Below are 17146 nucleotides of genomic sequence, written 5' to 3' on the forward strand. Positions count from 1 at the left end.
ATTATTACACTAAAAATGAAGCAATATGAATACCAATAGAAATAGTGCTATTGATAGTAAACAATACCAATACTTTACTTTTTTTTATCAACAATACAATTGTTCAAATGCAACAATACATATACGTAATGATAACTTGAGATACGAAAGAATGCAGAAAAATGGAGGGGAAGAAAGAGAAGCAACCTACATTAACCTTGTAGATTGTTATAGTAACAATAGGTTAAGCTTTGTCAGTGTGCCATGTGTTATACCCTAGGGCAACAACGTTAATATATGTTTGATGAAACGTGATTATGTGCATGAGTGTATGTGTGCATATGTACTTGTATATGTACAGTATGTGTATATGTGTGCTTGTACAGTGAATGTATATGTACAGTATGTGTATATGTGTGTTTGTACAGTGAATGTATATGTACAGAATGTGTATGTGTGTGTTTGTACAGTGAATGTATATGTACAGTACGTGTATGTGTGTTTGTACAGTGAGTGTACATGTACAGTATGTGTATACAGTATGTTTGTATAATGAGTGTGCGTGTGGATGTACGAACTTTGAGTGTGTAAATATGTACTGTATTTGTATATGTATGTGGGAGCGTAGGTACCTATGTATGTGTGTATGTATGTATGTGAGTATATGTGAATTTGCATGTACAATACATTTGACTCCCAGTGTGTGCTGGAGCCAGAGTACGGCCCCAGCCTCCCCGAGAGCCCAACCCACAAACAGTAGGTGTGGTGCCCAGGGAACCAGGGACCACCGCCCCCACGCAGCCAAGCCGGACAGCGACAGGAACCCCAGAGCCCGGCCCACCGTGCCGCCCACAAGGGCCAGCAGCAGGCCGCAGACAGACGCACCCGGCAGAGGACAAGGCCCGAGAAAAGCAGGGGGAAGCCAGACCCCAAGCCAGCGAGAGACCACACCCCACACGGACAGAAAGGCGGGACGCCCCGTCCGAGGGGCCCGGAGACCCCCCGCAACCGGACGGGAAGACTGCCCTCGCCCCACAGGCAACCGGGCCCCCACGAGCCCACCCCCCACCCCCGGAGAACGCGGCGAGGCCAGCCCCCGGCCACCCCACCCAAACCGGCCGCCACAGGACCACCCAGCACGGGGCCACGGGAACCACCCACCCCACCCGCAGGGACCCCAACGATGGAGATGGAACAACCAGCAACCGCCCCGCCGAGTCCCCCCCCTGAGGTAGGAGGAAAAAAATAATAAATAAATGAATAAATAATATTAATAAAATATATTAAAAAATAAAAAATAATTAAATCTATTTTTTTTTCAAAAGAATTAAAAGAAGATCACAGACATGCTGACACACAAGGTCGCTACCCCAACAACTGGCCGACTCGCAGCACCTCGGAATACCCTGCGGCACCAAGCTACCACAGTAGACGCAGGGACCAGACCCAGCAGGCCCCAACCAAGACGGGCACACGGAAGGGATGGACGGTGGGACCCAGGAGCTCCAGACACGCAGTCCGGATGCAGTAGCCCGAGGCGCCGACCCCCACCCGACAGGCAGGCCCAGAACATACCCCCAGAAATATACATACATATCTATATACATACACATACACATACACATGTACACATACATACACATACACATATATACACATATATATACATACATACATATACAGTTTGTCAGCCCCGACAACCACCACGCACGCGCGCTGCCACCAGATTTGGTTCCTAGCCTATCACCACATGAGGGCCCCCTCTAAAGATGGGCTGTGTTACTTTCTCTAGTCACTGGTTTGTTGGTGAGCTTTGCTTGTGTCCTGGTCACCTCATGTCTCCCTCGTTGTTTGCCTTTTGGTCACATGGTCCGTAGCCGTTTGCTGCACAAATACATTAAAAGGGCCCTATCATGCAAAACAAACTTTTCTTACCTATTGGTGGTACCTGCGTTTGTGTATCTGGGATCTGCGTAAGTCCCAAAAAATGTTCAATCAAACTGTGGAGGCATTGCAGAGATATTTATAAAACAATCCTGCCTTTTTTCATACTTCCTCAGAACGGTCCGTTTGAAGTTTTGTACAAGTGTGACGTCAGCGGCTTATCCATATATGGTAGACATTTACCCAAACATCGTTGCGCGAGTCAGCCTATTTTAATTTATTTAAACCTAGCTGTGCCACATCATGTCCACAATGAAACCCAGCACAAAACATATACAGTCTTGGTCAAAAGTTTACATACACTTGTAAAGAACTGTCTTGAGTTTCCAATAATTTCTACAACTCTTTTTTTTTGTGATAGAGTGATTGGAGCACATACTTTTTGGTCACAAAAAACATTCGTGAAGTTTGGTCTTTTTATGAATTTATTATGGGTCTACTGAAAAAATTTTGTTTGTCATAAAGAAATACAATCATGTGTGTTTACAGACTGTATCCCTGCAGACTGTATTTATCTATATTGATATATAATGTACATATTGTGTTTTTATGTTGATTTAATAAAAAAACAAAAAGCAAACAAAAAAAAAATATTTTCTTGTGTGGCCCGGTACCAATCGGTCTGGGACCACTGCTGTAAAGTACTGGTACCATTCTTTCATCAGAATGCCGCTGTGCGGCGGTGACTACAGAGCCGAGGCGCATGATGTTGAGTGTGTCAAAACGCACACACAAAGTGCATAAAAGCAATAACATTGTGGTGGGGAAGAATTGCAAAAACGGCAATTCTACTGGTTCATAAAGAGGGTGCGTGAAGCGCAATATGGAGGTATTTGGGCTTCAAAACTAACGACAAAGATAACGCTTTAAACAAATAGTGCTGTTTTACACCTTTCCTGTTTGTCGGCTCCCAGACCGTGGTCGAGGAGTGCATTGCAGACGTTCCCTCCAGGGCCAATGTTTTGTCGGGGCTAACACCCTTGACTTTACCTTTACTCCGCTCTTTGGTTGGAATGACAAGGCCGTGGATTAGTTAAAACCTGGTCACTTTATTTATAATTTCCACAGGGGCACAACCGAACATCCACCCTGCTAATAACACTCCTGCACATGCTACCTCTACCTCTCCATACTTACCCACTCACTTACTCACGTCACTCACCCCACATACTGCCATTCTTAAAGGAGCACACACACACATACGAGGAGCCCAGGACAGACGTTCCTACTAGGGACGATGTTTTCGTCGGGCGTAAACACCCTTCACTCTACCGGGCAGTGGGCCTGCTAAGCTCCACTTTCGGGTCACAATGACGAGGCCGCCGATTCGTGAATATCTGGTTGCTTTATTGCTTGATATTTTGGTTGCCATGGTTTTTTAAATGGCAACCAAAAAATATGCAAGATTTTCCCCCCCAAAATATCTCAAAGTGGAATATTTAATGTGAAGTAAATGGAGCCTTGAATATTCTTAATGACATTGATTTTGATTCATTATTATTTTTTAAAGAAAGAAACAGCCTGCATGGCAGCTTTGTGTTATTAGAGTAAATAATGCAACATTTTCTTGTTACATTTCACCTGTTTGCTCTTTTATACCACTTTTTATGTTTTTTTTTTTTTTTCATCGTATTTTTAGAATGTGCCGTGGGGCCGTTAAAAAATTACCTGCGGGCCGCAAATGGCCCCCGGGCCGCACTTTGGACACCCCTGCAGTAGATCATCTTTGCAAGTGCTATCAAGTTTGCACATATTTTAGTACATGCAAACCTTTTGTAAATCAGGCCCATAGTGTCTGCATTAAAACCAACAAAACTAAAAACAAGTTTCTTTGATTGAATTGATATATAATTCTATCACAATAATTAAAACCCAAGTTGGAATGACACGGGATCAAAAAAACCCAAACATTTAGGCATTGCACGGTCCGTTCCTTAGCCAACTTTTGTAAGAAATATTAGAAATATGTGTGTAGAAGGGCTTAGTGATGTTCTTTCAAATTAAAGCGGTGACTCTTTTATGATGACACGTATGATGACTTTTGTAACAGAACACCACGATGATGTAATCGTAGAAGTCTTCTCTGCTTCATGTTGTTTCTACTGAGACTTAGCGGAAGTCCAAAGTTGTCAGAAATGGTCAAAATTCAAGATGAATCAGGATGGTAGACTTTCAAGCAAATGTGTCTCTGTGTACGAGGAACTGCGTCTGACAAAAAGACTTAACGACGCCATTATCAAAATAGACAATGTTGAATTTCATATCCATAAAATCATCCTATGTAACTGCAGTCCGTACTTTGGGTGAGTTATCCTAATTTGAATATGATGATTATCAACACAATTCGTTAATGCTGTGTGTGTTCGTAATATTTCTCTGTTTTCCTGATGTTCAGAGCCCTCTTTCTACGATGGTCGGCGTCAGATCAGATTGTTTACGTCATACAAGGTCTGACAGCTCACCTAATGCAGCTCTTCACTGATTTTGCATACACCGACTGTGTGTCAGTGACAGAGGACAACGTACAGGACTTGTTGATAGCCGCTGATAAGTTTAACGTGACAGGCATTGTTCAAGCCTGCTGCAAGTTTCTAGCAGAGCAGCTCTGCCCAGAGAACTGCATCGGCATCTGGCAGTTCACAAAGAACTGTTACACCCCGCAGCTGCAGCTCAAGGCCTATCAATACATCCTCTACCACTTTGAAGAAGTTGCAAACGCTGATGAGTTGAGGCAACTCTCTATGCAGGACTTCTGCGACATCCTTGACAGAGACGACCTGATAGTGAAAAAGGAAAACACCGTTTATGAGGCCATTCTTCACTGGATTGCAGACGCACCGGGGGAGCGGGGCAGAAACTTGGCGGTGCTCCTAGAAAAAGTAAGTCAATCACTTTCGTCTTGTGAATTTCCTGTCAGTAATTTATATTATTAGCTTAAAGGCCTACTGAAAGCCACTACTACCGACCACGCAGTCTGATAGTTTATATATCAATGATGAAATCTTAACATTGCAACACATGCCAATACGGCCGGGTTAACTTATAAAGTGCAATTTTAAATTTCCCGGGGAACTTCCGGTTGAAAACGTCTATGTGTGATGACGTATGCGCGTGACGTCGATGGTTGAAGCGGAAGTATTCGGACACATTGTATCACAATACAAACAGCTCTGTTTTCATCGCAAAATTCCACAGTATTCTGGACATCTGTGTTGGTGAATCTTTTGCAATTTGTTTAATGAACAATGGAGACTGCAAAGAAGAAAGCTGTAGGTGGGATCGGTGTATTAGCGGCCGGCTGCAGCAACACAACCAGGAGGACTTTGAGTTGGATAGCAGACGCGCTATCCGACGCTAGCCGCCGACCGCATCGATGATCGGGTGAAGTCCTTCGTCGCGCCGTCGATCGCTGGAACGCAGGTGAGCACGTGTGTTGATGAGCAGATGAGGGCTGGCGTAGGTGGAGCGCTAATGTTTTTATCATAGCTCTGACGAGGTCCCGTAGCTAAGTTAGCTTCAATGGCGTCGTTAGCAACAGCATTGCTAGGCTTCGACAGGCGTCACAGCATTAACCGCGTGGTTACAGGTCCAGTGTTTGGTTCGGTGTCTCCTGATAGTAGTATTGTTGATCTTCTGTCTATCCTTCCAGTCAGGGCCTTATTTCTTTTGTTTCTACCTGCATTTAAGCACGATGCTATCACGTTAGCTCCGTAGCTAAAGTGCTTCGCCGATGTATTGTCGTGGAGATAAAAGTCCCTGTGAATGTCCACTTTGCGTTCTCGACTCTCATTTTCAAGAGGATATAGTATCCGAGGTGGTTTAAAATACAAATCCGTGATCCACAATAGAAAAAGGAGAAAGTGTGGAACCCAAAGATACGTCCTGCACTGCACTCTAGTCCTTCACTCTCACGTTCCTCATCCACGAATCTTTCATCCTGGCTCAAATTAATGGGGTAATCGTCGCTTTCTCGGTCCGAATTGCTCTCGCTGCTGGTGTAAACAATGGGGAAATGTGAGGAGCCTTTCAACCTGCGACGTAACGCTACTTCTGGTACAGGCAAGGCTTTTTTTTTATCAGCGACCAAAAGTTGCGAACTTTATCGTCGATGTTCTCTACTAAATCCTTTCAGCAAAAATATGGCAATATCGCGAAATTATCAAGTCTGACACATAGAATGGATCTGCTATCCCCGTTTAAATAAGAACATTTCATTCCAGTAGGCCTTTAAAGATTTACAATACAATAACTATCAGAAGAAGAATGTTTTGGACAACTGTAATCTGTATTCCTGACACTATGCAGGTGCGTCTAGCTCTGGTGAGTCAGGAGTACATCACCATCAACGTATTGTCCAATCAGCAGGTGCAAGACAGCCGAGAATGCTTGGACATGGTTGCTTTTGCAGCACGTGTGATGCGACACATGACAACAAACTCCGTCTCTGGATACTGCAACCTCATCGCCCGTCCTCGCCTACCTTCTGCCATGTTGTTGGCGATTGGAGGCTGGAGTGGTCCGAGTGCAACAGACTGCATCGAGGCATATGATGTGCATGCCAACTGTTGGGACTACCTGTTTGACAAAATGGATCAAGCCCGCGCTTACTGCGGTGCTGCCTTCCTCAATGACTGCATTTACTGTCTAGGTGGCTTTGATGGTGCGGAACATTACAACACCGTCAGCCGCTTTGACCTGAACACGCGGGCCTGGCAGGAGGTGGCACCCATGCACTATCGTCGCTGCTATGTGAGCGTAACTGTGCTAAATGGATGCATCTACGTAATAGGTGGTTTTGATGGACATGTAAGGCTAAAGACTGCAGAATATTACAGGCCCGAGACCAACCAGTGGACTTTTATTGCTAGTATGCACGAACAGAGGAGTGATGCCAGCTGCACGTCCCTCAACAACAAGGTAGCTGTAGCGTAGGGTCAAGCATGTTTCTTATGAAAGCTCACTTTGTTTTGACAATCATTCTGTTGGTTCCAGATTTATGTTTGTGGGGGTTTTAATGGAAATGAACCCTTGCAAACAGCAGAGTACTATAGCCCAGAGACCAACGAGTGGACTATGATTGCCCCAATGGGCAGCCGCCGCAGTGGTGTTGGAATCATTGGGTTTGCTGACCATATTTATGCAGTGAGTAGTATTATGTCACATACCATCTATATTTAGTGTGTTCAACAGTGGTTTTAAGATGGTTTGCCTAAAAACATTGGATTAACAAGAACACTCAACAGGGTTGAGATCCAATGTTAATGCTTGTCGTGCCCGGACAAAATGGAAGCCAAGTGTTTATCCACTGGCAATGTCTTACTACTTAAATATGAAAAAGTATCCCTTTCTTAGGTTTGTAATTTTTATTATTTCCAGATAAAACACCCCTTTAACCAAATGGTGGGCATTGGATAGTGTTGACGGTTGGGGACCTAAAAGTTATTTTAAAACAAACCAGAGACAACGGCTCTGTTGCACACCACTACTACATGTGTTGGTGGGATGAAGGGTAGTCAGTATCTCATTGGCACATACCATCACAACAAGCATCTTCACCTGAGAATTGTCACCTTGTCCCAATTAAACGGTTTGCACCGGGGGTGGAATTTCTGGGTTAACATTTAGGAATTTCCAAACAATCCCTGCAGTCAATCTGCCAACCTTCCCAAACTCTTGACATCACCACATCAGATCAGTTATTGTCTTTGCAGACATGTCCCAATGTGTACTGGATTTGGCAGGAAGTGGGTATGGCATGAAGTTTGCCAATAGAAGGGCCCAATGTTATGCTTTTGATCAGTGCCTGGAACTGCACCTTTTAAAGCTGCATTTACCTTGACAGCGAAATGCCAGGCATTCCCAGGCGGGCTGTGAGACATAGTGCTCCTAGTGTGTCCTTGGTATACCCTGGGGTGTCCTGCAGGTAGGCATGTGCGGAACACCTCACCTAAGAGGCATCTAAAATGGATATTAATGTAACAGAATCATTCAAGGCCTACTGAAATTTTTAAAAAAAATTTAAACGGGGATAGCAGATCCATTCTATGTGTCATACTTGATCATTTCGCGATATTGCCATATTTTTGCTGAAAGGATTTAGTAGAGAACATCGACGATAAAGTTTTTTTAAACTTTTGGTCGCTGATAAAAAAAAAGCCTTGCCTGTACCGGAAGTAGCGTGACGTCGCAGGTTGAAGGGCTCCTCACATTTCCCCATTGTTTACACCAGCAGCGAGAGCGATTCGGGCCGAAAAAAGCGACGATTACACCATTAATTTGAGCGAGGATGAAAGATTTGTGGATGAGGTACGTGAGAGTGAAGGACTAGAGTGCAGTGCAGGACGTATCTTTTTTCACTCTGACCGTAACTTAGGTACAAGCTGGCTCATTGGATTCCACACTTTCTCCTTTTTCTATTGTGGATCACGGATTTGTATTTTAAACCACCTCGGATACTATATCCTCTTGAAAATGAGAGTCGAGAACGCGAAATGGACACATTCACAGTGACTTTTATCTCCACGACAATACATCGGCGAAGCACTTTAGCTACGGAGCTAACGTGATAGCATCGGGCTTAACTGCAGATATAAACAAAAGAAATAAACCCCTGACTGGAAGGATAGACAGAAAATCAACAATACTATTAAACCATGGACCTGTAACTACACGGTTAATGCTTTCCAGCCTGGCGAAGCTTAACAATGCTGTTGCTAACGACGCCATTGAAGCTAACTTAGCTACGGGACCTCACAGAGCTATGCTAAAAACATTAGCTATCCACCTACGCCAGCCCTCATCTGCTCATCAACACCCGTGCTCACCTGCGTTCCAGCGATCGACGGAGCGACGAAGGACTTCACCCGATCATCGATGCGGTCGGCGGCTAGCGTCGGATAGCGCGTCTGCTATCCAAGTCAAAGTCCTCCTGGTTGTGTTGCTGCAGCCAGCCGCTAATACACAGATCCCACCTCCAGCTTTCTTCTTTGCAGTCTTCATTGTTCATTGAACAAATTGCAAAAGATTCACCAACACAGATGTCCAGAATACTGTGGAATTTTGCGATGAAAACAGAGCTTTTTGTATTGGATACAATGGTGTCCGAATACTTCCGTTTCAACCATTGACGTCACACGCATACGTCATCATACATAGACGTTTTCAACCAAAAGTTTCGCGGGAAATTTAAAATTGCACTTTATAAGTTAACCCGGCCGTATTGGCATGTGTTGCAATGTTAAGATTTCATCATTGATATATAGACTATCAGACTGCGTGGTCGGTAGTAGTGGCTTTCAGTAGGCCTTTAATCTATAAGTGAGAGCCCAGACATCCTGTGAAGGAAGCTCCTTGCAGCCACTAGTTTCTGCCATCAAAGCACATCTGTGTATTATTCAGGCGGATGTTACCACCCATACATCCACCAGAGACATACATATTGGATCGTCCAAAACTGAAAAAAAAAACAACCTTCAATTAAATGTGTAACATCTTCATCAACCAAGAAGAAGTCCAGTTGCTTTTCGTTCAACTTTGATAGAATATGCAGATATGTACATACAACCACACATTCAGTACAAACACATGCATGTTTAAACATGATTCTGCAGTCTGCTTTTGCTCTCGAAGGTTGGAGGTTTCGATGGTGAAATCCGTCTGAGCAGCGCTGAGGCCTACAACCCACTGTCCAACAGCTGGATTATCTTGCCCCACATGCAGTGCCCAAGAAGCAACTTTGGCATTGAAGTTGTCGAGGATTGCCTAATCGTCTCTGGGGGTTACAATGGCAACTCCACAACCAGCCACGTTGAGTACTACGACCTAACATCTGGTTTGTGGTCTCCAGCAAGTGATATGAGGCTCTCGCGTAGCGGTTTGACTTGCTGTGTGATGACTGGACTCCACAACATGACCCAGTGCGCTATAGTTCGAAACAATTTACCTTTGCTCTTCTTGGAAGATGAAGTGACAGCAATGGAAGAATGACTTTATATGCGAGAGAGGTGTTTCAGAATAAACTGAAAGACAGCTACCAAGAGGGATAACTGAATAAAATAGCAACCTCAAAACTACAAAACACGCAGCTTCATTTCATTCTACAATTTTCTTATACATTTGAACAATATTGATGAAATAAATAATCATCAAAGGGTCAATCAAGTAATGAAAGCTGCTCTTTTTTGGTACACCATTAAAACCAACCACATGAAAAACAATATTGTGAGATTCAACACGTAGGGATTAAAGAGTTGTGTGACAAACAGGCTTAAAAATGGATAGTGCGGACACAAAAAAATGTTTACAGATGAAGCCTAAAGTCAAAACCAGGCTTTTTAAGAAGTAAACCTTCCAGAGGGCACCACATATTAGAGATGATGCCATTTGGGTTCAAACCCTGAGTCCCCATTCTCACTTCAAGCTCAGCAGTTCATCTGTTGCTATGCAAAACTCGACCATGATGACACACTCCTATTTTGCCTTTTTGAGTCACTAGACCAGTTCTGCAAATACAAACAGGAGAGTCACTTGCCAAGGAAAAAAGAAGCAGCAGGTTAACTGACCTAAAACTATTTAAAAGCTAGATGAGTTTTAAGGTGGGATTCAAATGCTTCTACCGAGGTGGCATCTCTAACTGTTGCTGATAGGGCCTTTATTAAAAACACTCTAAATAAAGCCTGCAAACTTTTTAAGCTCTTGGAATGACTAATAAGACGGTATTCTTGGAACGTACACTACCGTTCAAAAGTTTGGGGTCACCCAAACAATTTAGTGGAATAGCCTTCATTTCTAAGAACAAGAATAGACTGTCGAGTTTCAGATGAAAGTTCTCTTTTTCTGGCCATTTTGAGCGTTTAATTGACCCCACAAATGTGATGCTCCAGAAACTCAATCTGCTCAAAGGAAGGTCAGTTTTGTAGCTTCTGTAACGAGCTAAACTGTTTTCAGATGTGTGAACATGATTGCACAAGGGTTGTCTAATCATCAATTAGCCTTCTGAGCCAATGAGCAAACACATTGTACCATTAGAACACTGGAGTGATAGTTGCTGGAAATGGGCCTCTATACACCTATGTAGATATTGCACCAAAAACCAGACATTTGCAGCTAGAATAGTCATTTACCACATTAGCAAAGTATAGAGTGTATTTCTTTAAAGTTAAGACTAGTTTAAAGTTATCTTCATTGAAAAGTACAGTGCTTTTCCTTCAAAAATAAGGACATTTCAATGTGACCCAAACTTTTGAACGGTAGTGAATATTTGTTCGTAAGTAATAAAACCTTAAAGTTGCATACAAGTGTATCGGGAGCCACTACAAGTGGGCCAGTATAGGCGTAATATGATGGAACTTTCTTGTCCTAATCAAAAATCTGGCTGATACACTTTGTTGTTGTTGATTATTCCCTGAGTCACTTTATACGATTTATTTATTATCGAATTTCAATGTGGTATCCTTAAAGGCCTACTGAAAGCCACTACTACCGACCACGCAGTCTGATAGTTTATATATCAATGATGAAATCTTAACATTGCAACACATGCCAATACGGCCTGGTTAGATTAGTAAAGTGCAATTTTAAATTTCCCGCGAAATATCCTGCTGAAAACGTCTCGGTATGATGCCGTTTGCGCGTGACGTCACGGATTGTAGCGGACATTTTGGGACAGCATTGTGGCCAGCTATTAAGTCGTCTGTTTTCATCGCAAAATTCCACAGTATTCTGGACATCTGTGTTGGTGAATCTTTTGCAATTTGTTTAATGAACAATGGAGATAGCAAAGAAGAAAGCTGTAGGTGGGAAGCGGTGTATTAGCGGCCGGCTGCAGCAACACAAACACGTAGCGGCTACGTCGTAGCCGGTGTTTCATTGTTTACATTCCCGAACGATGACAGTCAAGCTTTACCATTGGCCTGTGGAGAACTGGGACAACATAGACTCTTACCAGGAGGACTTTGAGTTGGATATGCATGCTTGTAGAGATGGGACAACAGAGACTCTTACCAGGAGGACTTTGAGTTGGATAGCAGACGCGCTACCGTGAGTACGCAGCTGCGGCTTCCAAACATTTGATCGCTTGCCCGTACGTGCGTGCCGCTATGTGCATGTCACGTACGTAACTTTGGGGAAATATATGTGCTGTATGAACTTTGCGGAGGTGAAGGTACTTTGGGCTGTGGGATTGAGTGTGTTGTGCGGGTGTTTGATTTGTATTGGCGGGTTATATGGACGGGAGGGGGGAAGTGTTTGTTATGCGGGATTAATTTGTGGCATATTAAATATAAGTCTGGTTGTGTTGTGGCTAATAGAGTATATATATGTCTTGTGTTTATTTACTGTTTTAGTCATTCCCAGCTGAATATCAGGTCCCACCCGCCTCTCACAGCATCTTCCCTATCTGAATCGCTTCCACTGCCCTCTAGTTCTTCACTCTCACTTTCCTCATCCACAAATCTTTCAACCTCGCTCAAATTAATGGGGAAATTGTCGCTTTCTCGGTCCGAATCGCTCTCGCTGCTGGTGGCCATGATTGTAAACAATGTGCAGATGTCAGGAGTTCCACAACCTGTGACGTCACGCTACTTCTGGTACAGGCAAGGCTTTTTAATCAGCGACCAAAAGTTGCGAACTCTATCGTCGATGTTCTCTACTAAATCCTTTCAACAAAAATATGGCAATATCGTGAAATGATCAAGTATGACACATAGAATGGATCTGCTATCCTCGTTTAAATAAGAAAATCTCATTTCAGTAGGCCTTTAAACAAATGCCTTAGTCTAGATTATTGGTCCAAAGGACCAATAATCAACATTTTAGTTTTCTTAGCGTTAAATGCAGTAAATTACAGGACATCCATTGTTTGATATCATTAGGACAGGCCTACAGATGACTACAATCTGGCATGGTGGTCTGCTTTCAATCAATCAATCAAAGATTGTATATATAACCCTTAATCACAAGTGTCTGCAAAAGCCACAACGACATCAGATCCCACATAAGGGCAAGAAAAAAGTCAACCCAATGGGCACAATGAGAAACCTTGGAGGGGACCGCAGATGTGAGGCTCTCCCCCTGGGAAGTGGATATGGTTAATAATGTTAAAAGTCCAGCCCATAGTGGGTCCAGTCCAGCTTTAGGGTCAGCTCGGGTGTCATCAGCTTAACAGTGAAAACCAACCTACCGTCAGCATATAAATACTAATGAGTGCAGGGCCAAGCACCAAACCCTATAGGACTCCCACGGTACCTTAAAGGCCTACTGAAAGGATTTTTTTTTTATTCAAACGGGGATAGCAGATCCATTCTATGTGTCATACTTGATCATTTTGCGGTATTGCCATATTTTTGCTGAAAGGATTTAGTATAGAACAACGTCGATAAAGTTTGCAACTTTTGGTCTGATAAAAAAAAAGCCTTGCCCCTACCGGAAGTAGCGTGACGTTGTCAGTTGTTCACTTCCTCATATTTTCCTATTGTTTTCAACGCAGCTGGAGCTATTCGGACCGAGAAAGCGACGATTACCCCATTAATTTGAGCGAGGATGAAAGATTCGTGGATGAGGAACGTTAGAGTGACGGACTAGAATGCAGTGAAATACATATCTTTTTTCGCTCTGACCGTAACTTAGGTACAAGCTGGCTCATTGGATTCCACACTCTCTCCTTTTTCTATTGTGGATCACGGATTTGTATTTTAAAGCACCTCGGATACTATATCCTCTTGAAAATGAGAGTCGAGTACGCGAAATGGACATTCACAGTGACTTTTATCTCCACGACAATACATCGACGAAGCTCTTTAGCATGAGCTAACGTGATAGCATCTGTCTCAAATGCATATAGAAACAAAATAAATAAATCCCTGACTGGAAGGATAGACAGAAGATCAACAATACTATTAAACCATGGACATGTAACTACACGGTTAATAATTCTCAGCCTGGCAAAGCTTAACAATGCTGTTGCTAACGACGCTAAGGCTAACTTAGCAACTTAGCAACCGGACCTCACAGAGCTATGATAAAAACATTAGCGCTCCACCTACGCCAGCCAGCCCTCATCTGCTCATCAACACCCGTGCTCACCTGCGTTCCAGCCATCGACGGCGCGACGAAGGACTTCACCCCAACACAGGTGTGGTTGGCGGCTAGCATCGGCTGGCGCGTCTGCTATCCAAGTAAGTCCTTCTTGTTGTGTTGCTACAGCCAGCCGCTAATACACCGATCCCACCTACAACTTTCTTCTTTGCTATCTCCAATGTTCATTAAACAAATTGCAAAAGATTCACCAACACAGATGTCCAGAATACTGTGGAATTATGAAATGAAAACAGAGCTTTTTTGTATTGTATTCAATGTGGAAGCCATACCTCTGTTCCCCTGGCTACGTCACGCGCATACGTCATCCTCCAAAGGCTTTTTCAACCGGAAGTTTAGCGGGAAATTTAAAATTGCACTTTATAAGTTAACCCGGCCGTATTGGCATGTGTTATAATGTTAAGATTTCATCATTGATATATAAACTATCAGACTGCGTGGTCGGTAGTAGTGGCTTTCAGTAGGCCTTTAACAAACTGAGGTTAGACGCTAAGTATTAATTTTGCTGTTGCGCAACTTTTTTTTCTATGATTTTTAAGATAAACGGGCGTTACGACACCGGCCTGCAGTTGAGCAGGTCAAAATTGAGGTTAGGTCTTTTAAACAGAGGATGAATAACCGCTGTTTTGAATGCTAAGGGAACAATACCAATACCATACCGAATATTACAAACATCTCCTTGATGAATTTCCCCAAAAACGGGTCAAGTCAAATGTACGGCTCGCGAACAGGTTTTTTATTCCACTCGTGAGATGAGTGTAAAAAAATGTAGCTAATTTTTTTAACTAAAGAAACTGCTGTTTTAAATGTGTCCACTGGATCCCGCAATAAAAAAAATGTTTCGTCCTCTGCCATGAGACCGCGCGTGACTTCCCAGGGAGCGGAGCTGTGTGCGTATGTCACGGGGTTGGTGAGCGTTGCTTGCAGCGTGACCCCAAGGATGCAGAGAATGGCAGGCGGAATGCAAGTGAAAAACTATTTATTACTTACAAGAAAGCAGGGAACAAACAGAAACAGCACACTCAGCATCAGTCTCCAAGGAACAATGATCCAGCACTGAAGGAGCGACTCAGGTGGAACTAAATAGAACTGTCTAAACGAGGAACAGGTCTGCTGACAGGACATGGGACAGAAAGTAAAGGTGCCGCAAAAAACCAAGACCAAACAGGAAACACTGACAAAACAAGAGCTCCAGGACAGGAAGTGATTCTAAACACAGGAAAGCCCAAACATAACCAAACTGTCAGTAGCACTTCTGACAGTGTCGAGACAAAGGAAACACAACACTTCCGTGTTTGGACACTATGTACTTACGCTGCTTGTAATGTGGATTGTGACGTTCATGTTTGATCGTGAAAGATGTTGTTGGTAATGTAACCTGTGACATTTCTACCCAAATCAATGCTATTTAAGTGCATTCCATGTCGTACTTAGACTGTGTTGCGTCCGACTCAGGGAATAAAACACACTGGTCAATCCCAAATTCTTTCGGATGACATATATCAGGGGTCACCAACGCGGTGCCCGCGGGCACCAGGTAGCCCGTAAGGACCAGATGAGTAGCCCGCCGGCCTGTTCTAAAAATAGCTCAAATAGCAGCACTTACCAGTGAGCTGCATCTATTTTTTAAATTGTATTCATTTACTAGCAAGCTGGTCTCGCTTTGCCCGACATTTTTAATTCTAAGAGAGACAAAACTCAAATACAATTTGAAAATCCAAGAAAATATTTTAAAGACTTGGTCTTCACTTGTTTAAATAAATTCATTAATTTTTTCACTTTGCTTCTTATAACTTTCAGAAAGACAATTTTAGAGAAAAAATACAACCTTAAAAATGATTTTAGGATTTTTAAACTCATATACCTTTTTACCTTTTAAATTCCTTCCTTTTCTTTCCTGACAATTTAAATCAATGTTGAAGTAAAATTTTTTATTTTTTTATTGTAAAGAATAATATATACATTTTAATTTAATTCTTCATTTTAGCTTCTGTTTTTTCGACGAAGAATTTTGTGAAATATTTCTTGAAACGTATTATGATTAAAATTCAAAAAAATTATTCTGGCAAATCTCGAAAATCTGTAGAATCAAATTTAAATCTTATTTCAAAGTCTTTTGAATTTATTTTAAAATGTTTGTTCTGGAAAATCTAGAAGAAATAATGATTTGTCTTTGTTAGAAATATAGCTTGGTCCAATTTGTTATATATTCTAACAAAGTGTAGATTGGATTTTAACCTATTTAAAACATGTCATCAAAATTCTAAAATTAATCTTAATCAGGAAAAATTACTAATGATGTTCCATAAATTCTTTTTTTTAAGTTTTTCTCTTCTTTTTTTCGGTTGAATTTTGAATTTTAAAGAGTCGAAATTGAAGATCAACTATGTCTCAAAATTTAATTGTCATTTTTTTCGTGTTTTCTCCTCTTTTAAACCGTCCAGTTAAGTGTAAATATCATTCATTATTAATAATAACAGAGTTAAAGGTAAATTGAGCAAATTGGCTATTTCTGGCAATTTATTTAAGTGTGTATCAAACTGGTAGCCCTTCGCATTAATCAGGACCCAAGAAGTAGCTCTTGGTTTCAAAAAGGTTGGTGACCCCTGACATATATGTTGAGTAAGAAGGACCACCAAGACAGAATAGCAATATTGTCAAGTTTTACTAAAGCTTTAGAAGACCATTCCTTACAAATCCGGTAACTGCAGCATCAAGAAGCGGTCTAAAAATCAAACGGAAAGAGTCATCTTATTTAGCCGCCCAGAAAGAAATACAGCCTTTTTGTTCTAAACAAGTTCAAAACACAGCAACCTGCGAAATTTGTAACTTTTAAAAGTCGCTCATAATAAGCAGACTTGGCAGCACTGATTTTCAGTGTTTACAATAATCGGAAAAGTGATATTCTGGAGTTTACGAGAATAAAAACCGAACCCAGTGATGTTATCTTTAATTCTAAAGCGACCGCGCTTTGATGACGCTGATGATGTAGCCCCTGATGGCAAGATGGCTTTTGACACAGAATGCCGCCATGATGTAATCGCAGGAGCGCCTCCCCTTCCTCCCTCCCCTATGTTATTGTGACTCCTGCTTACACTTTAGGCTTCTGCCTAAAGTGTTAAGAAATGGC

The 17146-nt window shown here is 42.3% G+C and overlaps 2 protein-coding genes across 2 annotated transcripts in view; both read left to right on the forward strand.

The window, feature by feature from the left end:
- The first annotated feature begins 3967 nt into the window (after positions 1 to 3967).
- On the forward strand, positions 3968 to 9947 carry LOC133631392 (kelch-like protein 10). The gene is made up of 5 exons (XM_062023588.1): positions 3968 to 4226; positions 4319 to 4802; positions 6229 to 6840; positions 6916 to 7065; positions 9553 to 9947. Exons 1-5 carry the CDS (start codon positions 4075 to 4077, stop codon positions 9907 to 9909), a joined length of 1755 nt encoding a protein of 584 aa, XP_061879572.1. The 5' UTR covers positions 3968 to 4074; the 3' UTR covers positions 9910 to 9947.
- A 7181-nt stretch (positions 9948 to 17128) lies between these two features.
- LOC133631108 (kelch-like protein 10) overlaps positions 17129 to 17146 on the forward strand; it is an 11494-nt gene continuing 11476 nt past the window's right edge. The window contains exon 1 of the mRNA XM_062023155.1: positions 17129 to 17146. This exon is cut by the window's right edge and continues 164 nt beyond it. The gene's annotated coding sequence lies outside the window, so the exon portion shown is untranslated.

Source organism: Entelurus aequoreus, linkage group LG16 (genome assembly GCF_033978785.1).
Source record: "Entelurus aequoreus isolate RoL-2023_Sb linkage group LG16, RoL_Eaeq_v1.1, whole genome shotgun sequence".
Classification (NCBI taxonomy): Eukaryota; Metazoa; Chordata; class Actinopteri; order Syngnathiformes; family Syngnathidae; genus Entelurus; species Entelurus aequoreus.

Bases quoted from the DNA above. Each gene is read 5' to 3' on its own strand.
- LOC133631392 (XM_062023588.1), top strand. From the start codon at position 4,075: ATGAATCAGGATGGTAGACTTTCAAGCAAATGTGTCTCTGTGTACGAG. The intron at 4,803-6,228 runs GTAAGTCAATCA...GACACTATGCAG, and splicing joins TGGCGGTGCTCCTAGAAAAA to GTGCGTCTAGCTCTGGTGAG. The intron at 7,066-9,552 runs GTGAGTAGTATT...TTGCTCTCGAAG, and splicing joins TTGCTGACCATATTTATGCA to GTTGGAGGTTTCGATGGTGA.